The sequence below is a fragment of the Festucalex cinctus genome, chromosome 17, assembly GCF_051991245.1.
Source record: "Festucalex cinctus isolate MCC-2025b chromosome 17, RoL_Fcin_1.0, whole genome shotgun sequence".
NCBI lineage: Eukaryota > Metazoa > Chordata > Actinopteri > Syngnathiformes > Syngnathidae > Festucalex > Festucalex cinctus.
In genome coordinates this window covers 1,243,587-1,267,143 of record NC_135427.1, presented here as the reverse complement: position 1 = coordinate 1,267,143, position 23,557 = coordinate 1,243,587, and the positions used below count along the sequence as shown (strand labels likewise).

Here is a 23,557-nt window from a genome sequence, read left to right as displayed (position 1 = left end):
ATATATATATATATATATATATATATATATATATATATATATATATATATATATATAAACAACATACTGGCTAGTGTCAAAGTGCCCATCAGCAGATTGCAACATAGATACAGACCGGAAGACAGTGCAAAATAAAATAAATACACATTTTAAAAAAATTCCATATATTTTACACAGTATTTCATTTGAAATCTGATTGGATCGTGCAGGTATACCAAACTTCGATGTAAGTGGGTGTCACCTGACGTTTACGTGCTGTTTAATTTTGTTGTTTGCGGTTTTATTTGTAATTTAAATAAACTTTTACGTCCGGTGTTTGTGACGTCATCGCATTAAATCCCACTCGTGTCTGGTGATGCGGAACATAGGTGCGTATGTGGGAGTGGGTGGCACAAAAAAAAAAAGGGGGGGGGCACACGAGCCTAATAATCACACATCTGGATGGGGAGCGAAGAAGAGGTGTCGAACAGCAGATGGCCCGGCAGCCAATCAGAGAGCGGCAAGTGGGCGGGCGCTGCACGCCGATTGGCCGGGGAGCCGCAGAGGCACCTCGCGCTTCCCCACCCCTTTTGGATTTGATGCGACACACTTGTCTCTCTTCGTTTTCTGTTTAAACGAACGCCAACTGCTGTCTTAGAAAGCTTTCAAAGGCCTCTTTAATCACGCCTTCGGTGAGTTGTTGAAGTCATCTTCTGCTGCCACCCCCCCCCCCCCCCCTTCCCTCCTCCATTTTCAAAGAGCCTGTCACATAGACGTTACGCAACGCTTCCTAGTGGCACGAGCATCACCGTATCTGTCGCCTCTCTTTCCTCCATTGGACGAGCAACCATATTAACTGTTGTCTTCGTTGTGTAATTTTTTATTTTTTTTCCCCCGGGGGCGCTGAAGTGCATTTATCCAGCCAAACCAGACAGACGGCACCGCGATGACGGAGGCGGAGGAGCAAAAACAGAAGCCGCAACAACAGCCCGCATCTAGCAACGGCTCTCCGATGGAGGCCTCCGCCAGGGAAGACGCGTTCGACCACACGTACGAGGAGAAGCAAGGCCCCAAGCCGCCGAGGATCGTCGTGTGGAGGAACGTCGTCCTCATGACCCTGTTGCATACAGGTGCCCTGTACGGCGTGGCCCTCGTCCCCACCGCCTCGCTCGCCACGCTGCTTTGGTGTAAGTCCACTACTGTCCTGCCATATGACCTCTTGTTTATTCACTCTCAAATGTTTTACGTCCTTTAGTCACAACGTCATGCGACATTACAGACGGTTAAACTTGGTTTAATGGGATGATTTGAAAGGTGGATGCTGGTCTCATTTGTTGGGAGTTTGAATCCAGTTTCCACACAGGAAGTAGTGGAACTTAAGTGCTACTAAGTCGGTGGTCTCTGGGATGATGGTGGAACTCCGTCATCAAAGGAACGATTAGAAACTTGGAATTAATGTTTGGTGAATTACCCTTTTCGACTTTGAGAAACAAAATGGTCGTACAGGTGTTAAAGCAAGTTAAAACCGTATTGAGTTTAATGACAAACACTGACAGTGCAATAAAAGTTAAAGTCACTGTCAGTGTAGGTGGACGTTCAACAGTTTTCAAAATAGAATTGAAATAGTGGAATTTGGAATTAATCTATTCCCATGGTCATCATAAACATTAACAACAATCGTAAAAAAAAAAGAAGTTAAAAGTATGTTCTAGACGTGATGGCGTAATCAAAGTCTTGAAATAATGCAAACTAGGAAGTCATATTTGTGGGCTAAAGTGCTCTTTCAACTTTGATGATAAACTTGCAGGCAAAAGCAGTCTGTGTTAAAAAAAAAATGCTGTTACTGTTGTTGAGACAAAACAAACTTGAAATTAAACTTGCAGTCAAAAGCAGTCTGTGTCTAAAAAAATAAAAAATGCTGTTACTGTTGAGACAAAACACACTTGAAATTAATTTTGTTCCGGAGTCAAACTAGCCACATTGTAAAGGATTCACATGTTTGTACAAGTAGTAGCAGTAAAATTAAGATAAGACACTCTTAGATGACAACCAAGAAGGATCTACCAAAAGTTTCAAATTGTCTTTAAGAAAGGGAAAGATAAAAAGAAGGGATGCCTTGTTCTCGTGAGGTACATTAAAGTTATCTGGGGAATAACCACATTTGAATGCTTTTCAAGTCAGCTGGGAAATGCTGTCCTGAGGTCATTGACAACATTTAGTCAACTAGAAATCTGGGGTTGATTGTTTTGATCAGATGTCGTGCGCAGTTTCACCAACATACATAAAGTTGCTTCAAATCGCAAGCAGTGTACATCAGCAGGAACGCGCTTGAATATGTATAAAGAAAATCGTCCTGACAAATCAGATAATAGATAAAATGGGATAATTCGCTTAGCTCTAAACCCGATAAAAGTAGGCCGGTCAGGAATCACGTGTTCGAGTATGACTCAGGTCACACTACTGTGCAACATACCTTGACTTGCCGGATCTGCCTTTAAATAAATGGTCTCTCCCTATAATTGCAGCTTTTCGGCTATGGCGGATGAGTCTGGAACGATAAATGAGGTTTTAATGTATTAAGCTAATGGCGTGCTTTTTGGATTAATGTGTATTTCTGTGCGCGTTGTCTCTTTGCAGCCGTACTTTGCTTTTTGATAAGTGCTTTAGGAGTGACAGCAGGCGCTCACCGCCTGTGGAGTCACAGATCCTACAAGGCTACTCTACCTTTAAGGATCTTCCTGGCCGTGGCCAATTCGATGTCCTTTCAGGTACCAAAAACAACTTGACATCTATCACACTTATATATATAAAAAAATATATATATATATATGTTCCCACCCGGCAGAACGACATCTACGAGTGGGCCCGTGACCACAGGGTCCACCACAAGTACTCTGAGACGGACGCCGACCCGCACAACGCCGTGCGCGGCTTCTTCTTCGCCCACATCGGCTGGCTGCTGGTGCGCAAACATCCCGACGTGATCGAGAAGGGACGCAAGCTGGAGCTTCACGACCTGCTGGCCGACAAGGTGGTCATGTTTCAGAGGAAGTGAGTAACGCCGGCGCCGGCCACGAAAAACTTTTTGTTTTCAGTCATTTCTGTTGTCATTCGTGAAAGAAGTTTGATTATCTTCTGTGTTCAATCAAAATAAGACATTTGAAAAGATTTGTTTTTACTTTGGAAAACAATGACCGAATCGGTAACATAGTACAACTTCAGTCCTCCTTTTTTTTTTTTTAATCACTATACAGATACCAAAGTAGAAAGTAAACACCAAACAGTAATCGGGGCAAAAAATGCTTTTGTAATACATTTTAGTGGCATATTAGAATGAATCCGATTAGTTGATTAACTCATTCAATGCCAGCGCAGTAGAAATGAATCCTTTGACGGCTATAGCCGTCTATGGCAGAGAATGTGTTAATTGATTGAATAATCAATAGATTAATCGATTCTAAAAATATGCAATAGTATGACGATAGTATTCAATAGTAAAACGTATTTATAATTTATACGATAACCCAAGAATTTACATTTAAGTAGATAAGTCCTTGAAACTAAGATATTTCATTTTTTTTTGTACTTGTAAAATGCTTGAATTTAATCTAATCTTCTCCAAAAATTCTTTTTTTTTTTTTTGCATTAATAAGTTTGAAATGTATAACATTTAAGCAGATAAGTACTTGAAATGAAGATATTTCATTAAAAAAAAAATAAGTACTTGTAAAATGTTTTTTTTCTTCAGTTTAACAACGCTTGAATTTATTATTTAAAAAAAAAACCTTTTTTTTTTTTGCATTACCAAGTTATAAATTAGGTATTAATTTAATTAAAACAAATATTAAAGAACATGTTAGATGGTTAGGGGAAAGAACGGTTTTATATTTTTGTAAAAAAAAAAAAAAAAAAAAAAAAAAAAATTACAGGCACGTTAACAGTAAGATTTAAGCGGGTGGCAAAAATGGATTGATGGTCGCCTTGTAAATATGTCGACTGCTTTAATTTTGGGCAGGTTCATTCGAATTTACTAAGTTTAGTTTTTATATGCAGAGGATAAAGGAATGTATGATGACAGTGTTTTTTTTTTTTTTATATTCTGCAGGTCGTGTTGAATCGTATGCTAAAAATGTGAGATGCTATATTTGCGTTAGCAATAATGTAGCATGTTGATACACAAAGTGTAATTATTTGTTTAATCATGAGATTAAAATTATACTGGGAGTGGTCTATTGACATTGTGACATTTTTCAATATTTTAGATAAATATTGAATTTTAAATAATATTATGCTTATTTTTTTTACATTATGAATTAGAACAGTCAGAGTATGGATCAGTAACCTAAGCACATCTGTAAGGTGCTTTTGTAAAGCGGTGCATTAACGATGTAAATAAAGCGGCGTTTACATGCTGCCAGTCTGGTTTAACGAGCTCATTCATTTTTTTTTTTTTTTTTTTTTTTTTTTTAACGAGCTCATTCAAACATTAAAGAATATATATTCACTGCCGTCGTCTCTTTTCCTCGGAACAGACACTACAAGCTGTCGGTGGCGCTCATGTGCTTCTTGGTGCCCACGTCCGTGCCTTGGTACTTTTGGGGCGAGCCCCTGCGGGTGGCCTACTTCGTGCCGGCGCTGCTGCGCTACACGCTGGTGCTCAACGCCACCTGGCTGGTCAACAGCGCCGCGCACATGTGGGGCAACCGGCCGTACGACCAGGGCATCAACCCCCGCGAGAACAAGTTTGTCACCTTCAGCGCCATAGGTATGACAACACAACACAAGCATGTACGTGCATGTCATTAAAAAGTATTAATTTGGGTCTTAAAGATCAAACTTGGTAGTAAGGTAGACCAACCATATTTTAAAAGTAACGCGAGTACATTGTTAAATACAGTGTTCCCTCGTTTATTGCTGGTGTTGCGTTCAAATACTGCCTGAGATAATGGAAATCCGTGTTAATTTAAAAAAAAAAAAAATCCGGAAATTAGATATATTTTTTCCCGTTTTGGTATGATTTTAGTTTATTATGAATGCTTTTTCATTCATCATTTAAAGTCATTTTCTTTTTTAATTGACTTGTTATACAGCACATTATATATTTTCGATCTCCGGAATGCAATGGAGGTTTGAGAGATACGGCCGTGCAAAGATTTAAAAAAAATAAAAATAAAAAAAATAAATCAACAAACCAAAAAGTACTTTGTATTAAAAAAAAAAACAAATAATAAAAAAAATAATAATAAAAAAAAAATATATATATATATAAATAAAAAATTGGGTTCAAGTGAATCAAATAGAACTGTTGTGAATTGAAATCGAATCGATTGAGAAAATTAATCAATACCCAGCCCTAAAAACTGCCACAAATCTGTCTCAAAAGTACGAAGTTAGATTTGCTGACACCTGCAGAAACCGTGATAATTGTGATTTCAATAATCATGTTTGTGTTTCTATAACGGATCCAACTGTGTCGTAATAGTGTCCCCCAATGTATTTTGGCCCAGGCGAAGGATTCCACAACTACCACCACACGTTCCCCTACGACTACGCCACCAGCGAGTTCGGCTGCAGGCTCAACCTGACCACCTGCTTCATCGACTTGATGTGCTTCCTGGGCCTCGCCAACGACCGCAAGCGAGTGTCCCACGAGACGGTGCTGGCGCGAGCGCAGCGCACGGGTGACGGCAGCTACCGCAGTGGCTGAAGTGGAAGCGAGCGGCCAGACCTCGCCGAGCGTGAAACGGGGAGAAGAAGAAAAAAAAAAAAAAAAAAAAAAAAAAAAAATCAAAACCTCCACGAGTCAATGTATTTATTTTTTGACGGCGTTTCATTTCCTCATTCACCAACGTGGAGTCTTAAGTCGGCTTCACGGGGGACCGCGACCACGTTTGCTTGTTTTGTGGTTTTTCGTAGCTGTTACTAAAACTTGTTAAGCCGATTTAAAAACAAAACACGTTTTAAGCTAAGCTCTCTGCCTTCTAACGTTCAGTCGGGCTTAGTAGGTCTTTGAATAATTGTTTTGGATTTGAAGTGAATCATTTGGGGGGAAAAAAAGCGTTCTTTGCTGTGTATTCAAAGATCCACTTGTTTATATTATTGTACACAATAATAGTAAAATAAACGACAATCTGAAAATTTGACTTGTGACGACAACTAAACCAAATACGCAGCAAATGGTTCCTTTTGTTGTGAAATTTCGCGATAAAAGCCGTTTGATCTCGTGCCAATTTCTCTTCCTTTTCTTTTCAGTGCGCTTTGTGGACGTTTTTTGGATATTCTCGTGGCGTCCGTGGCTTTCGCTTCCTCTCGCGACGTTTTTATGCAACATCTCCACCGGTCGATGTAGCAGCCGGCTCATGTGACCATCCATGCATGATGAGTATGACGGTAACATGTCGTCAGCGAGCGGCGTAAACCTCAACCCCTTTTTGAGTGTCGGGATGCTTCTACGATATTTGTTGACTTTTTTTTTTTTTTTGTTACCAGTCAAAATAGTATCGCTCAGATGAGAGAACAAGCTAGCCTTCAAAACCCGTTTGGTATCTTCTATCTGGAATTGGAGCGCCTGTTTAGTTTGTCCCCCCTTTACAAAAAAAAAAAAAAAAGTCAGGAAACTACCAAATGCCTTATGACTTGAATCCATTCCTGATGGTCACCCATATTCTGTCCCGACAAAAATCTGATACAAACAAATCAAGGTCCATGTTTACACAGGCATAGTTGGTATTACGATTAAAAGTAGCACTTAAATAACATAGGGGAAAAAAATTCTATTATCACAAATGTCAAGTACAAAATTCTGCCCTCTACGAATGTGCCAACTTGTTAGCGACGCCACACGCTGTGCAAGCAGCTCCCCCCCGAAATTAAAGGGCTACTTGTACCATTGCGCCATTTTCAGTACAAAAAAGTTCATAATATTTTAATACCTTTCAAAACATTTTTTTCTTCACTTGTTATAGACTGAAGATGACATCACCTGTGCTGAGAACGACCACTCATGGCTCAGTTTGCTAACTAAACTCGGAAAACAGGTGAGCCATGATTGGTCGTTAGCTACTTCCTCAGCACAGCTGATGTCATCTTAGGTCGACAGCTAGTGGGGAAAAAAATCGTTTTTAAAGGGATTAATTGTAAATAAAAAAATAATTAAGTTATCAAATTCTAGTAAAATATTCACACTCTACTGCTGAAAATGGCTCAGTGACTCAAAGTATCCCTTTAATGTCGCTGTAAAAGTGACAAGAAGGATCGCAAAAAGGTTGGAATTGTTTTTGTCAAACTGTTCAGTTTGGAAATAAAAGTTCACAATATTTTCACGATGCGTGTCGTTCTTTTTATGTTTTTATTATGAATTGTTGAAAACAAATCTGGGGGTCGGGAAATGGAGCTACTATTTTTCATCGGACGAGTTATTTTAACCTCCTGACTACCAGGAAAAAAAATATTGTCCAATCATGTTTATTTTCATATTCCCCAATCGTTGTGAAGTAACTGGAATACTGCAAAAGAAAATTTTGAGAGTTTTTATTTTTAAGCTATGATGTGTCCACTACAGAGGACATTTTTAAAACTTAATGCTAGGCTAAAATACAGTTAAAATAATAAAAACAATAGTTTGTGTTCTTTAGAGTCTTATAGAACACATGCTAACAACATCTAAAGCCTGAATTTATTCAATAAAAAGTGTTATACAGTACACTTTTCCTTTTCCCTAAAAAGTGCTTGCACTGAGGGAAGCCATTTTCTTTTATGATGCAATCAAAGGTAGCAAAGCCCCACCCCTACACATTTGATATCATTGGAAAGCTCTAAATGTCCTGTATAGAGCACAAAAGGAGTTAATCCAATCGTATACACTGGGTGGGAGATATTCAGGTTTAAACAGGTCCACTACAGAGGACAAATTTGAATCGCTGGTAGTCAGGAGGTTAAGTATTTTATACAGCAATTTGTTTACTTTTTTGGACTATAAATTTCTATAGCGCAAATTTGAATCATTCTCTGTAAATACCGAAGCGAATATGCTACACAAAGTACAGCCTTTAAATCCTGTTTAATGGCGCTTGTCGGCATTACCTTGCCAGCGAAGGAAGAAAGTCTAAAAATGGCATTGATGGTTTGACACAGGACAGAGAGGAATGTGCGGGAGGCCGACGTGCATGCAGACGGGCAAACGTAACAAATTGTATCAACCCTGATAAATGAATACAGTCCTTTGTATTATATGTCATCAGACTAGAGGTGGCCAAACTGGTGCTCACGGACCACATAACAGATGTTGAGAAAATCCATTTCAACCATTTGTAGAGAACTCAAACGACCCTGTAAAGACTGAAAGTGTGTACTGTATATTACTTTCCTCACTAATCAAACAAGGCCTTAATTGTCCTAAACTGGTTTAGAATTAGTTTTCTTTTTAATATGACCCCTTGTGGTTTTACAGTTTGAGTGCTTGCAGCATGAGAAGACGAGGATGACTCAGACTACTGCTGTGTGGTGTGATGTTTGGGAATATTAACCTACCATTACCACCACGCCTGCCATGACTGCGGAGGTTACTACAGTTCAACCCTCCAAAATGAACACACACACACGAGCCGTCGGTCGCAGCGTCTGACTGCAAGCAGCCAATCAGCAATGAGTTCCTGACTTATGATCACCCTGTCACCAATGGCGGTAGGGCACCTTTGTGGCAACATGCACGAAGTACACATTGCGTAAGAAGTACACGCTGCCAACTGGCAGGTGGTGCGTTGAAGCACCTTCCAGGAATGTGGGAAATATGAGTATTTGGAACAAGAAAATTAAATCCGTGCATGTATGTCCACTACAAATGCAATTTATTAATCATGCATCTAGTAATCCCACATTTACTTATATCAAAATACAATTTTAAAAACGCAATCACGTGACTGGACTCGACTAAATATTTGCCACATTTTTCCTTATTCATTACTAGGGATGGAGCAATAATTACAATATCGTGATAATAAAACTGCCACAATATCGTCGTCATGTTCACGATATTTAAATGCAACACATGTAAAAAAAAAAAAAAGTCAGGCTGATTTCCATTTGTGCAGTTCTAGCCCCCTCTGGTGGCTACTTTTTTTTTTTGTGTGTGTAATCTAATTTCCATTAGGGATGTTTTGGCCCTTCTATGTTGAAAATCTACACTAATTGTCAGATGAAGGGGAACGTAAATATACCTTTGAAGCAAGACAATATGTGGAGGAACTCAATGTGTGCGTGCATTAAGAACAACAACATAATAATGATATCGTTACATCCCTAGTAATTTTCCTACTGCAGTCTCACATTGAATCACCGACATGCAAAGATTATGCTTCTAAATCACGAATAACAATATTGTATATATTATATGAAAATAAACTTGTTTGGTGCAGAATCGAAGAGCGATGAGCCTTGAAATTGAAGGTACATTTTATTTGAAAAGAGGGGGAAAAAATCTTACACGAGTTAAATAAGCGACATGGATTGTGTTGTATAAACATTTGTGCAACAAAAAAAAAAAAGAGCACACACTCACGCGCACTCACACACGGAGGCACTTCACTGCCTTCTGCTTTCATGCATTGCTTTCCAACTATGCCATCTACTGTACGAATGCTTAAAAGAGAAGGAGAAGACAGCTGGGTGGAGATTAAAGCAGCAATGTTGAATGAAATGGATGTTTATCATTCATACACTGCTACACATCGGACAACGGAGTGGAAAAGATGGCACAAATTCATGACAGGATCCACGCACTGCTGCTGAATTCTCACACAGCTTTCGTTTCATACATGTCTCGCCTTGCTGATTCACTATAAAACCATCCGCCAATGACAAAAATGCATTAAGCACAAAAAAAAAAAAAAAAGTTTCGCTTTGTACATCGAGTATTGTGGTTGTGCCGTCACGACTTTTCAGGATACATTCATCTGACCCACTTCTTGATGCGACGAAGACCACAATCCGCTCATTTAAGAAAAGAAAATAAATATGTTTTTTTTTTTTTTTTTTAAGTTGGTTTTGTTTAACACTGAGGCTCGCGGGCGTGCGGCCTTAGACGCCCAGCTTGTTGGCGATGGTCATGACTACTTTGAGGATGGGCATGAAGGCGGAGATCTCGCTGAAGTTGCTGCTGCTCACCACCAGCGTGTGGATCTCCAGGCCGCGCTGGTAGTGCTGGCTCGCCACGCAGCGGCCGATCTCGTGCAGGCCGTTCAGGATGTTGGGCGAGAGCTGAGGAGGTCGCCGACGCACAACAACAATAAGCGGTGCCACACGTTAAGAGCGCAAGACGCCGATGATGACGAAGGCTCCGTTCAGGGGTGGGGGATTAGAGATGAAGTCGTGAAATGGCCGACAGCGTCAAATGCAGCCCGATGGTTGAAGGTTGTAACATTAAAATCAAGTCATGGTGAACTTGTAGCAAATTAGGAGAGGATAAATTTCAAACATAGGCAGCAGAAAAAAAAGATAAATAAAACTCCATCTTAATGCGGAAGTTAAACCGCCGCAAAAAAAAAATAAATATTGAAAATAATATGTTCTATGCAGTCCCACTAGTCTATATATGTCATTTTGCCACTTGCTGTCGAGCAAAAATGACATCACAGTTACTCAAGTCTCAGGTAACAACCAATCACAGCTCAGCCTCAGAAAACAGTTGAGCTGTGATTGGTAATTCCCTGAGCAACTGTGACGTCATCTTCAGTCGACAGAAAGTGGCAAAATGGCCGCCCGCTGAGAGGGATAAAAACGGCTGCATTTTGCTTCACAACTCATATTCCACTTATGTAACATTAATCACAATGTCCTGTTTAGACTAGTGAGGTGACATATATTATTTGTCAAGAAATGTTTAAGGTTGACTTCCCCTTTTAATATTGTTTTTAAAAAGCTTTGAGATAAAGTGTGTTGGAGGTAAATAAATAGTATTGCATTTTTTTTGTGATTACTTGTTTAAAACATTTGCACACAACTTTTAATTAGATATCCTCATGTTTGCTTTTGATTCTAGTAAATCTTAATACCTTCATTACTCCATGATTGGTAACATTTCTATCATCGGTTCTCTTCCCCATTATTTAGACTTATCACAAAGCCAATTTTGTAATATGACAATATTGACCATGTCCTTACCGACTGCTCCCTCAGCTTGTCATACAGGCATCCCAAACGCTTGGCTGCATCATCCAACTTCCTCTTTGTTTGCTGTAAAGGAAGGAATTTAATAAATAGTAACGATAGTACCGTCACTTGTGACTTCGACGCACTCCAAATGACTCAATTTGCTTGAATATCAAATCAATTTTCCACAATGAAATCAACTGAAGCGCCTTAACACATTCATGCAGTAGATGTATCCTTTAAGGGGTGTGGTCAAGTGAGTCATGTGACGAGCCAGAGCAGGTTAGCAAAAAATTGGACCAAGCGACAAAATGATTGTAACTGTACTAAGGCTGAAGGTACAACTATACACCATAAAATCATTGTAATGAATAACAAGAGTTTGGCAGACTTACTGGGTCTCCTGCCGCGAGCTGGCAGCGCTGCAACAGACTGTCGAAGGTGGATTTGAGCACCAGGTGCTCGGCGGGGATCTCCTTCTGCTCCACCCGCTCTGCGGGGAGTTGCTGGATGAGCTGCAGGGTGAGGTGGAATCTCCATGTGAGCTTGTGATATACTGCGGTGAACTTTGGTGGACAGTACTGACCTGCATGCTGGGCTCTTGGGGGGCTCCGGGGGGCACCTGGGCGTTGTTATGCGGCTGAGGGGCCTCCACTGGGAAACCCATCACGGGGGCGGTGATTGGGGCGGGTGGCGTGTAGTTGTCAGGAATCTGTTTGATACATGTATTAAAATTGGTTCTGATGGAGCATCAATTTGTCAGGTCCAAACCATTTAGGGCAGACGTCAATTAGTCATGGATTGTTGCAAATCAGAGGACCAAATTTGCCTGGGAATTTGCTCTGATGTTGCAATTTTGTGGGATTTCTGTCCTTTTTAGATGATGCAAGTATACCTTCTTCTTCCTGGGTCCACCTCGTACCGCTGGTGGATCGTTCCAGCCTTCTTGGGACGCTAAAGCAGAGACAAGGAAAATTGCATGTTGAGCTAAAACACAAACAATGATTACAAGCAATAAAGAAACAAATAGGATGGCAAGAATTATTTATGCTACTGCTTGATAATCACCCAACAGCAATCACGCAGATGCTTTAGAATGTCTGAATTCACACTTAACTCATTTGCTCCCAAAAACATAGAAATATGTTCTATTTTAAATGTTTTAAGTGTCCCAAAGACGTATTTATATGTCTTTTCTTTTTATGCTAGAGCATACAGAAGGCTTTGATGCAGCCTCTCAACTGCAAAGAATGAAGAAATGGTAGTTATTACTCAAACGGCCAGCAGGTGGCAGCAGAGCAAAGGAGATCAACCAGGGCCATGTTGGAAAAAAAGCAATTACTCACAATTCTAAATAGATTTGTGAATAATGATGAAACTTAGCTATATTCTAATGCTAATTCCTGCAAAATAAACATTGATAGAAATATACTTTTTTCCCGATGAAAGAAGAGACTTTAATCTTCCTTTTGGAAGGTTCAATGTTTTTATAGCAATAGAACACAATATTCTGTGTGCCTTGCAAAATTCAGTAAAACAGTCGGGAGTGAAAATGGCTGGGAGTGAATGAGTTAATGTCCCATTATTGTGATATTCTAGCAGCAAAAGCAAGAAGCATTAAACATACAATGTGTCCAGAAAAATAGAGCTTTCAATCCAATGTCAAAGTAAAAAAAAAATATAGCAAATAATAGAAAATTGTCAGGCATGTTTCTATTTTTCTGGGTTCACTTGAACTCTTATCCCAAATGCATTGCTAACTGTCACCTTGGGGGTCAGACTGGGTATTCAGCCAAGGAAAGAATCCTGCAAGTCACATGAGGAGGACAACTGAGTGTATCGTAACAATCTCTAATGATGTTAGCAGACGTGAGAGAGAAAGATGAAAGCCGAAGCGAACGCCGTGGCACCCACCTGCGGGAGGAGGAGCGACAGCCGAACCCCCAAAGGGCTTTGCGGCAGGAGCTCCGGGGCCCCCTTGTGGGTAACCCGATCCGAGAGGGACGTAGGGACCGGCTGCCATGGGGGGGGCGGGCCCCTGGTTGTGGAGTCCCCCGGGATACATTGGGACGGGCGCTCCGGGCTGCGAGCAAGATGGCATGGGGCCCGACGTCAAGGAGGTAGAAGGCATGAAGCTCGTCGGTGGAACGCCGGGACTGGGCATGGGGGGGAGGCCCCCGGGGGCCGACGACGAGTGTTGCAGCGAAGGTCCGGACAAGTTAGCGGCTGGCATGGCGGGCCCTGGAGGGGAGAAGGCTGCGGGTCCGCCCATGGGGGACGGCTGGAATGGCTGATGTGGAACAAAAACTAGGGAGACACAAATGAATTTAAATGTAGACAATTGAAAATGTGACAGATGAATCCATTTGTGATCATACCTGGAGCTGGCTGCTGCGGGTACGGTGGCCTCATGGTCGGGGGCGGCTGCCCATGAGAAGAGGGGGGCAGACCTGGGCCAGAGGTACTCGGAGCAGCTTGAGGCTGGAATAGTGCTGATGTCGGCACTGGGGGCTGCTGATGATGAGTAGCAGGAGTGGGCTGGTACTGATCCTTAGTTTGGGAACATTGTTCATTTTGATTTAGTTTTAGTTATAGTCTTTTGACAATAATTGATTAAATATATATTTTTAAAGGTATTAATTGTACATGAAAAATAATGAAGTTACCACATTAATTATAGACAAAACATTAACTTTTTACTGCTGAAAATGGCTCAATGAGTCAAGTATCCCTTTAACATGCAAGACATTTAATTCAATGGTCTTTGTTTCAATGAAACAGTAACATAATTTAATTTTCACCTAAATAAAAAAAAAAGTGCATAATTGAGATTAATCTTACAGCTGCAAAACAAATGTAAACATGTTTGAACATTAAATAAAGTGCAGTGAACACTGAACAGTTTCTGAATGGTTCTTTTCTCCAACCCGCGTTTCATTCCTTTTGATTGGATTGTGTGAGTTTTTGTCATTGTTTTGTTTACGTCATTGACGAAATTGTCAGTCAATTTTAGTTATCGCTATAGTCTCAATGAATGGCTTCTATTTTAGTTTTTGTTTAATTTTCGTCTGGGAAATGTATTTTCGTGACAAAAATTTTTCGTCAACGAAAGTATCACTGTTTGGGAAAGAGAAAAATATAAACATCCTCGTTGAAGTGTCTGTTTATAGCGATATAATAAATTCATACCATGATTTGTGCTTTCTGTGTAGGAGTGCGAGAAGCAGCGGTGGGCTTGGCTGTGCTTGGAGGCTGCTGCGGACTGGCAGCCTCTCCCTGAGCATGGAACAGTCTGCTTCTCAGCATGGTGATTCCAGGCTGGGGGGAGACAACACGCACTCGCAAATCAGAAACCAAGTCAAATTTTACTGTGTGTGGAAATGGGGACAAAAACCTCACTTGATCAGAATTGTCGGGCAGGTAGGCCATGGCAGCGGCCAGGCTGCCCTCTGCAGCCAGGATGCCGGCGTAGCACGTCAGCTTTTCGGCCAGGATGGGGCTCTGCACCGCCACCTCGCTGTTGCGGAGGCGCTCGATGGACTTGCGCAGCATCATGACTTTTTCCACAAGATCCTGAAAAAAAAATAGGACAAAAAAAAAGAACATACTTAACTCAGGGTTAAAGCGTTCAACTAAATGCTGAAATTAAAATAAATAAATAAATAAACACATACATTATATATATTAGTTTAGCGATGGCAATTAATTTACTAAAATTTGAATAAAATACATTTAAATAATTTACAATTTAATATTTATTTTGCTTCCTCACACATCCTTGAAGAAAATGTATCCAAAAAAAGATTTTCTCTTTTAATTAAAATGTTTTTCAAACATTAAAGGTGTATTCAAGGATCTTCTCAAAAAGTAGAAGCCAAACGTCCGTTTGTCACTTTTTAAAAAATTCGCATAGCAGACTTCCTATCAGCTCTCCTGCTCGTCCGCGGGGGTGGGGCCGGGGGCGGGTGCGCATGCTCAGCTAAGAACGAGCACGCACGAGGTCGTTACGGCAGATTGATTGACGGGATCGAGAACCAATTGTTAAGATGATCCACCCGGAAGACGGAAGATCCTTGAATACACCTTTAATGAGGACTGTAATAATAAAAAAAATGGTCTCCTACTTGGACAAAAAAAAGAAATAAAAATTGCATTGATTTAAAAATATGCTATAATTAAAAATATGTAATTTAAATGAAATTAATGATCTAACAACCAATGTATTTAGAGCTGTAATGACAAAGAACCTTGAACAAGTTTTTTTTTTTTACCTCCAGACCAAGAGGAGAGGAGCAGTCCCTGTGCAAGGCCCAACACTCCACAAGACTCTCGATGTTTCCAGAGCAGATGTAACACAAGCACGCCTGCAGGCAGCGTTTCTCCGTCCCCCCTCGCTCCAAGCGGCCTCCCAGGGTATCTGGCCCGACATACAAGATTACGGCAAGTCTCAAGCGCAGGTGTCATTTTGGTAATAGTTGCGTCATCTTACCGCACAGCTGGGCAAATTCTTCAGGGTGAGCGTAGGTCAGGAGAGCGGCGAGCGCCTCCTTCCAGTTGTCCAGCTCACAGCTCTGCACGATGTCTCTCCAGTTTTGCGTCACCACTGATGAGATAAGCTACAGAAAATAATACATTCATTAAAACATGCCCTTTTTTTATTTGCATGTCTAGAAGAAATTTGGATTCTTCCCTAATTTCACTTCAGGTTTCCCAATAAGAAATATCTCACAAAGGAAACAAAACTGGGACGCATTCAATGTCTCACCATAGAGATGCTGTTCTTCTGCTTGCTCAGGTACTTCTGCTGGGTCTTCTTGAGCAGTTCCTCGCCACCACTAATGGACAGCAGGATGGCCTCGGCGTAGCGCCCGTCGCTCAGACACAAATCCACGGCGCCCTCAAAGTTGCCCACCAGCAGGGCCTGGCTTATCAAACCGTCCGTATCTAATGAAGAAGAACGTTCCTCGTTAGCCACACGCTGCGGTCACAAGATTTGCTTGTGCTTACCGCACGTAACGGGGATCTGAAAGTTGGGGATTTCTTTTCGATTCTGGCTGAAGAAGTCAGCAGGGGAAATGGAGCCTGACCTCCTGCCTTCGCCGTCTGCTTCTTCAGACCGCTGAGGATAAAACAGCAATAGTTACAACTTACTTTATATTCCAGAACTTTTTGGTGCAAGTCCAAAGAATGATTCAGATTTTTTTTTTTTTTGAGGTTCCAGTGCACATTTCAGGATGAATTACCAACCTCAGTGGAGAGTTGCAGCATCTTTTTAGCCAGGTCCTCAGCATCCACGGCATGTCCATTGGGTTGAAAATTCTTCCCCAAGCATTTAGAAATCTGTTGGATATAAAAGTAATGTGCATGCTTATTAACTGGTTTGTGGTATTTATTTAACTATGGGCCTCCTCCTCACAATTTTACATATAAATACTTATTACAGTGGAAATTTTCCTTAGGAATTGAGCAAGGGCTGTGAATACCCATGTGCATGCAATTTTTTTTGGTTGTTGTTGTTTGTTTTTGCCCAAAAAAATAATAATTCAGTTCACCTAACTGTGGGGAATGTGTGTAGAATTCTAAGGCTTTGTTTTAATGTATTCTATTTTGTGCTAAGGCTTTAACTTAACAAACTGTGGAATAAGTGAAGTTGTGTGAATAAATTCCAAACGCACTGTACTGTTATAGTATCTCTCATCATACCTTTTTCTCCAATTCATCTTTACTGAAACCCAAAAGTCGCAGGAATTTAATTCGTGCCTCGTCTTCAAAATTCACCTGTTAACCCCCCCCCCAAAAAAGCAGTAAATTAGCTTTGCAGTAACGTATGTGTGATGTTGGGTTTCCACATAGCGAGGACATGCGCGGCCTACCAGAAGGAACTTCCATATGTCCTGCTCGGCCTCCGACTTCGCACCCTGGACCTTGGCCTGGCAGTAGTTGTTGAAGGAACCAGACTGCAGCGCCACCTGCAGCTCCCTGGAGCGCTGCAGGAACTCCGTCTCCGTGGTGACCTGGCTGACAAACACCTGCCTGGGGACGGGCTGGGGGCTCTGCACGGGCGCCATCTTGGGATTCTCAAACGTGATCAGCTTGCCGCCAAACTGAGGCAGGATAAACGTTGAAACAGGAGTGACAAGGACAACACAAACTTCCACGCCAGGAGTTTTTCCACTTACGGCGAAGGAGGCCCCGACTGGTCTGCGCACCCACTTGGGCGGCTTCTTCAAAGGGGGAACTATGGTATCCTGCACTGTAGGCTGAGGAACCTGCAGGGGAGGGAGAACCTGCCCTGTACCAAAGGGATCCATTGTATCAAATGATGATGATATCTGGAAAAAAATAAAATAAAAAAGGAGGCATAGTAGTCTATTCTTCCCCATAATTTAAATGTTTCCAGGTGTTTTAGTAAGATTTCTGATAATTATAGCATAGCACACTTTTTAGGCTGGAGCCTTCTACCTTATCAGCGGTACTTTGCTGCTGAGCCTTTAAGCTCCCGCCCATGACTGAGTAAACGGTGATTCTGCCATCAAATGAGGCCGCCGAAAGCAGAGCGGGATTCCTGGGACACCACTGGATGTCGAAGCACCACTGGTTCGTCGTTGGGAGCTCGTAGATGACCTGACGAAAAACATTTATTGTGTCGGTCGTCATTTACAAGGCAGGTGAATATCAGTTCACAAACCTCTGCAGTGTTTGGATTCCAGCAGAGGATGCGGTTGTCCTTCGCGCTACTCAATAATAGCTCAGAGTCAGCCTGGCTCCAGGAGACGGACAAAATCCCCCTTTAGGAACACAATCGCAACAACGTATTTAGTCATTTGAAAAGGATGTTGACTTAAAAAAGTAATACATTTTAACCTCACCGTGTGTGATTCTCAAGCACTTTTAGAGGAGATGTGGCAAAACGGAGGTCCCACATCTGGATGACGGGTAGGCGGTCGTCCTCGGAGGCCAGCACCAACTGAGTGGCCACCTCGGGGTGCCACACTAACCCGGAGCAGTGCATCTGGACACACGAGACACATTTTCAGACAAGCTATTAAGCTGTGCAGAGCTTTCAAAAACGAGAAGCCCACAAACCCGGTTGCTGTGGTCGCTGATCTTGATGATGGGTTCGTTCTTCCTCAGGTCCCACACGACGGCTTTGCCGCTGGGGTTGGCCGACGCCAGGATGTGCTGCACTTGTCGGTTCCACGACACCACACTGATGTCCTCGGCAGGCTGGAAGGAGTAGAAAAATAAAGCAAGGCAACTTTGTTTATATCAGATTTTATACACAAGGGAACTCAATGTTCTTCACAAAACCAGAAACACCTAAAAGCCTTTACAAACAGAGCAGCAAAAGACATGGAGATGAAGATTTTCTTATTAAAATTACTAATGAACATACATCGACAATATTTAAAACACATTTACAATTTTTTAACCTGGATTTAATTCCATTTATACTTCTGTTGACAACTTATTCAATGTCTGCAGCATAACATCTAAATGCCGCTTCACCATGCTTGCTTTTAAATCTGCGCTCCACTAATTGACTCGAGTCAATTAGTAGAATGTGGTGATAAAAGACAAAGAACCATCAAATATGCTATACTCTAATTAATAAGTATTATTTAAATGCCCGTAATAAAATCTCACCTGTGCTTTTGCGCCTGGTGTCATCGGACTGCTGAAGTTGTTGAGATCCCAAATATATATTTCGGAATCATTCGCTCCAGACGCAAGGAGATTGCTCTGAAGGATAACAAGATTACATTATTTACATACTGTAAGATAAAAATATATTTTTAAAGACATGCATTGCTGTATTTGGTGGGAAAACACACCTGGAAAGGGTTGAAGTCAAGTGCTCGTACAGGTCCCGTGTGTTTATCACACTGTCCGATTACAGCCTCAGCATCGGAATTTACGATGGCCTCCGGGTTATAAACCGTTAACGTGCCATTCTCGCTGCCTGCTACCAGCCTCCCTCCTGTGACGTCCTCGCCCATCCCAAAATTAACCCACACGAGACTGTGCAACCTGAGGAGAATAATTCAGTAAAGTGTACTTCCTCTAGAAATTACCGTTATTGACCGTTATTACCTGTTGGTGGTGCACAGCGACCCTCTCAGCTTCATGTCGAGAGAGGGGTCGGCAAAATCCAGTTCAAATATCTCTAGTGCAGCCGTGGTGTCGAACGAGGCGTCGAGCTGCTGCGCCGACGTGCCTGTTGGGGAGAAATCACAACATGCTCAGTCACTGAGAGCAAACAAATACAGTGGAGTGAGGGTGGGTACTGATGAAGGATTGCAATCGCCTATTCGTAAAGACTGTGCTTGAGTACCTAACGCCAAGCAGATGGGATGATGTCCGGCCGGACTCCACGCCTGCTGGGCGGTCCTCTGGATCTCCTTCAGCCTCATCTTTCTCTACCTTTCAACACTTGGACAGAAATGTGGCCTTACTTCTAATTAAATAAATCATACATGTAATAATTAAAACAATTGGGTCTTATTTGAATGGCCACGTTTGTGTTCATCAAAAAACATGGCCTTATTTGTGTGGTTATTAAATGTTATTACGGGATAACTGTGCATATATCTTAACATACTATGTTAGGGGCTGCTGAACTTTGCCACTATTAATAATTAAACGACTCACACCTACATACTCATGACAGCTAGAAGCTAATTCCCTTTAAATGCGGACAAACTGTCCTTTTAATACCGGCAAAAAAAAAAAAGATAAGCAACCCAAAAGTGTTAGTGAGCGTGTTTCTGTCACTGAATAGAAAATATACCGCAAAGCCGCCTTGCCGCGTGGAAAATAAAACCTTCGCCAAGCTAGCAGTTAGCATTAGCTTCGCATACGGGTAGAAGCTGATAATCGTCGCCATTCTCAGAAGTAAGAAACACACAATACAAAATGAATTGTTCAACTAATTGCACATTATAGTGGATACTTTTGCTAAGCGCTAGCGCCGTATTCATAATTCCACGCTAAACCTGAGCCGACTATGAGGCTAATGACAAGCGGAGTAGCCAACACCCTTGTTGCACCATTTCGCGAGGGGAAAAAAAAAAAGCCACGTTTGCCCCTAAAACGATAGAAACAGAAAAGGAAATATATTAATAATTCTTGTGTCTGTCACTTACAACAGTCAATATTGCAGCCTGACAGCCCACAAGCACTGAGCTGACGTTAGCCACAGCCGAGCTAATATTTTAGCCGCCGGAAACAGAGTCCGACCAGAGTGTTGCCGTGTTGTCACTCAGCTACGGTGGTCGATGTGGACCAACTAGCAAACTGCCCATACATACGCATAATTTATTTGTATCTACGCTTCGGAAAAACAACTTTAATTTGCTCCACATTAACATAATTACTTCTTCCTATTATGCTATACAACATGCTTAAATTAAGAACACGGCTAAATATGAACATAGGTTGAAGTTTTTTATTCTTCACAGAAATATATACATACATGGAGAAGTACACATTATTTTAGATTTCATAATTCTTGACTTCTTCAGGCTGTTTTTCAGGATCTCCCCCTTTCTCCAAGTACAGGTTGTTGTATGGATACTGTTTGGGGGCCTGAAATGGGAATAAATGGACACATAGTTAAAAATAAAAACACTTAAAAAAAAATACTACAAATTAAGTTAAACCAATCTGACATGAAAACATGAATCTAATAGTGTAGTGGTCAAAGCCATTTTAACCTTTTAAGAAAACACAAACATTTTAACAAACAATTGTCCAAATGCCTTAATTCAAAAGCAAGCAAATTGTTTTATATTTTTTAATTGATATTAATTGTATTATGAAACAAACATTCATGCAAAATGTATGATATGGAAATATCGAAATATTCTTGCACATAAAAGTAAAATTATGAAAATATATTTGAAGAATAAAGCTGTTTTAAAAAAATAAAAATAAAAATACAGGAAAAAGGCTATAATTCTAACAATAAAATATGTGATTATGTTCATAAAGGGTCTTTAACTCATTCACTGCCAGTCATTATAGAAAATTTTTACATTTCCAATACTCACGTGATATTACATTCAATAATTATATATAAACCGAATCTACCAAATAACAGAATAGACTCCCTACTTTTTGTCCCGTCCCGTTCTTTTATAATTGACAGCAGAAAAATGTAGGTTTGCCAAAATACAGCCATTTCTCCCATGGACTCTGAAACTGTGTTTATTTCCTATAAAATGGGGCAATGATGTCATCTACCGGTGGTTGGGCATCAGTAAAGTTGTTTCCAAGTTTGATATTTACAGTGGAGCATGCTCAGATTCGCCCTCATTTAGCACCGCTCTAAAAAATACAATTGACAAGTATACTTGTCAAAGGCAGTGAATGAGTTAAAAACATTTTTGATTGCTTTGTAATCTCCAATATTTAAGCAATATTACAATTTCATTCTTGTAAAAAAATATTATTTTCAATAAATTGATGTTTTGTGGTATAATTAGAAATTCCAGTGAAATTTATACTATTTTATATATATTTTTTAGACTTGGAATAAAATTACAACTATTTTCTCCTAATGCTAAGACCGTCATAAAATACAATTTCAGTCTCGTTAAATTATGAATTTACTTTCATACTATTTTTTTCCCGACATTATAACTTAATTCAATTCAATATAAACATAAAATGACATTATTGTTGTAAAATTTACAACATCAGTGCTAAAGTTCTTCAATTTAATTTTTTTCTCTGGTAGGATTTTTCCCGTTCTGATCGACATGATCGGTAATCGCGGCAGATCACCTGATTTTCAGCCAATCAGCACTGGCTGAAAAAGATCCATTTTTTATTTTTAAGTCAAGAATTGCATTTTAGTTGGTTTGAACTACCGCTGATTTACAGACAAAATGGTATCATCTTGGATGCCTTTGTTCAAATTAAAAACAAATAACAAATAAGACGATTCTATTTGAATTGGTCTTTTTTTTTCTTCATGACATTGCATTGCATAGACTCAGAATCAGCAAAAAAATAAATAAAATAAAGTGACTTGGACTCGGTTGCAAACAAATGTGATTGGGGCATCCGTATTCTCTGCCCTTCTACCCCTTAAAATTATTTAAAGGCGCATAACAAAGTAAATATTTATTGTCTAAGGATGGTCTTTACTTACAACAGGCTGGTAACAAGGGAATTTCTCCCCAACGTAGAACATGAACAACATGAAGCCGATGAAACCAAACAGCTGCTTGCACATGCTGTTCCAGGGCACAACCGTGGGAGTGGTATCCACACGGTTTCTGATGTACATGTCGAAATCATAGTGGAACTAGGAAAAAGGGGGGGGGGGGAAATAAAACATATGACTGATTGTCTGTAACGCGCAACTTCCATGTGGAAGAACAAAATGTTGCTCATCATCTTTTTACCGGTTCTCCCCAGTTCCTCCTCAGGTCTGGGTGGTCCCATGTATACCAGGGGTCCCTCTCATGCTGAGATCGGTCAGGAAGCTTAGGGTAATCGCCAAAGCTGCAAATGAAAGACATCATTATGAGCAGCAATTAAACAAAATTTAAATGAGAAGTATATTGGTGACTGTAAGTTTACTTTCATCACGTGAGTGCACTACATTAAGTATAGTGTAAAATCACATCAACAAAAACTACATGAAAACAGATTAAATTATTATGACAATAAGGAAAGCGTACCCCTCTCCTGTGTCTGGATATGGCTGATAATCTTCAGGGATCAAGTTGTATTTCTTTGCTGCAGCTGCTCTCTCCTCTGGAGTAGTGGGGTACGCGCCAGGTCGATCAGCCTTTGACAAACCAGAAGCTGAAGAAACAAAAAACAAAAAAATACAATCTACATGCGAGCAAAGAATTCAAGATACGATGGAAGTAATAGCAAATGTCATTTCTCATCCTCAGACACCGCTAACCACTTAGCTCAAAATACAGTACTTAGCATGTCAAGGTTACGTCAATTTGGGTCTCCAAACAAGAGCACAAAAATGGTTTATTTGAATGCTCTCATTGAATAGAGACTATTAAATGCAATAGCTAAACGCACCTGCCCTAGATCCTGAAAAAAGAGCAGAAATTCCGGACCCTCGCCCGTTTGAAAGAACTCGGGCCCACCGTCGAAAGCCAACGACGGCCATGTTTACTGTTCACCCGCAGAGTTAAGAAACGCGCATGCGTAAATTTCAAGTACGGATCTGCTTGAGGACCAAATTAAATGGATGCATACTGTACTGTGTGTCTGTTTCAAAGCGAACTGTCTGAGACTGTATATTATTGTATTTAATGCAATATTATGTAATTAAAAGTTGCCGTATATATATTTTTAGTAAAGTTTCGAGTTTCACAACATCACATTAATCCATGCCCCTGTTACAGCTCAACATAGTACTGTAATTTTTGCTTTTGTCGGATGTTTTACCTTA

The 23,557-nt window shown here is 40.6% G+C and overlaps 3 protein-coding genes across 5 annotated transcripts; 1 reads left to right on the top strand and 2 right to left on the bottom strand.

The window, feature by feature from the left end:
- The first annotated feature begins 504 nt into the window (after positions 1-504).
- Positions 505-7,301, top strand: scd (stearoyl-CoA desaturase (delta-9-desaturase)). 2 transcript variants are annotated; one of them, XM_077502156.1, is made up of 6 exons: positions 505-671; positions 889-1,166; positions 2,617-2,747; positions 2,825-3,030; positions 4,512-4,744; positions 5,487-7,301. In XM_077502156.1, the coding sequence occupies exons 2-6, from the start codon at positions 926-928 to the stop codon at positions 5,684-5,686; spliced, it is 1,011 nt and encodes a 336-aa protein (XP_077358282.1). In that variant the 5' UTR covers positions 505-671; positions 889-925; the 3' UTR covers positions 5,687-7,301. The 2 variants fall into 2 exon arrangements, with proteins under 2 accessions (XP_077358282.1, XP_077358283.1); XM_077502157.1 differs by having other exon boundaries at positions 657-789.
- A 2,116-nt stretch (positions 7,302-9,417) lies between these two features.
- Positions 9,418-20,409, bottom strand: sec31b (SEC31 homolog B, COPII coat complex component). 2 transcript variants are annotated; one of them, XM_077502857.1, is made up of 27 exons: positions 20,271-20,409; positions 19,460-19,557; positions 19,219-19,342; positions 18,960-19,155; positions 18,772-18,867; positions 18,211-18,351; positions 17,994-18,136; positions 17,813-17,912; positions 17,587-17,748; positions 17,304-17,456; positions 16,998-17,228; positions 16,828-16,902; positions 16,372-16,464; positions 16,132-16,243; positions 15,890-16,068; positions 15,614-15,740; positions 15,396-15,541; positions 14,524-14,697; positions 14,314-14,442; positions 13,503-13,674; positions 13,039-13,431; positions 12,892-12,930; positions 12,020-12,078; positions 11,711-11,836; positions 11,520-11,639; positions 11,137-11,208; positions 9,418-10,233 (listed from the first exon to the last, which is right to left on the bottom strand). In XM_077502857.1, exons 2-27 carry the CDS (start codon positions 19,536-19,538, stop codon positions 10,054-10,056), a joined length of 3,621 nt encoding a protein of 1,206 aa, XP_077358983.1. In that variant the 5' UTR covers positions 19,539-19,557; positions 20,271-20,409; the 3' UTR covers positions 9,418-10,053. The 2 variants fall into 2 exon arrangements, with proteins under 2 accessions (XP_077358983.1, XP_077358984.1); XM_077502858.1 differs by lacking the exon at positions 12,892-12,930.
- Positions 20,410-20,558: 149 nt separating this feature from the next.
- ndufb8 (NADH:ubiquinone oxidoreductase subunit B8) lies at positions 20,559-23,310 on the bottom strand. The gene is made up of 5 exons (XM_077503915.1): positions 23,182-23,310; positions 22,818-22,944; positions 22,539-22,638; positions 22,283-22,438; positions 20,559-20,712 (listed from the first exon to the last, which is right to left on the bottom strand). Exons 1-5 carry the CDS (start codon positions 23,270-23,272, stop codon positions 20,620-20,622), a joined length of 567 nt encoding a protein of 188 aa, XP_077360041.1. The 5' UTR covers positions 23,273-23,310; the 3' UTR covers positions 20,559-20,619.
- Between the last annotated feature and the right edge of the window lie 247 nt (positions 23,311-23,557).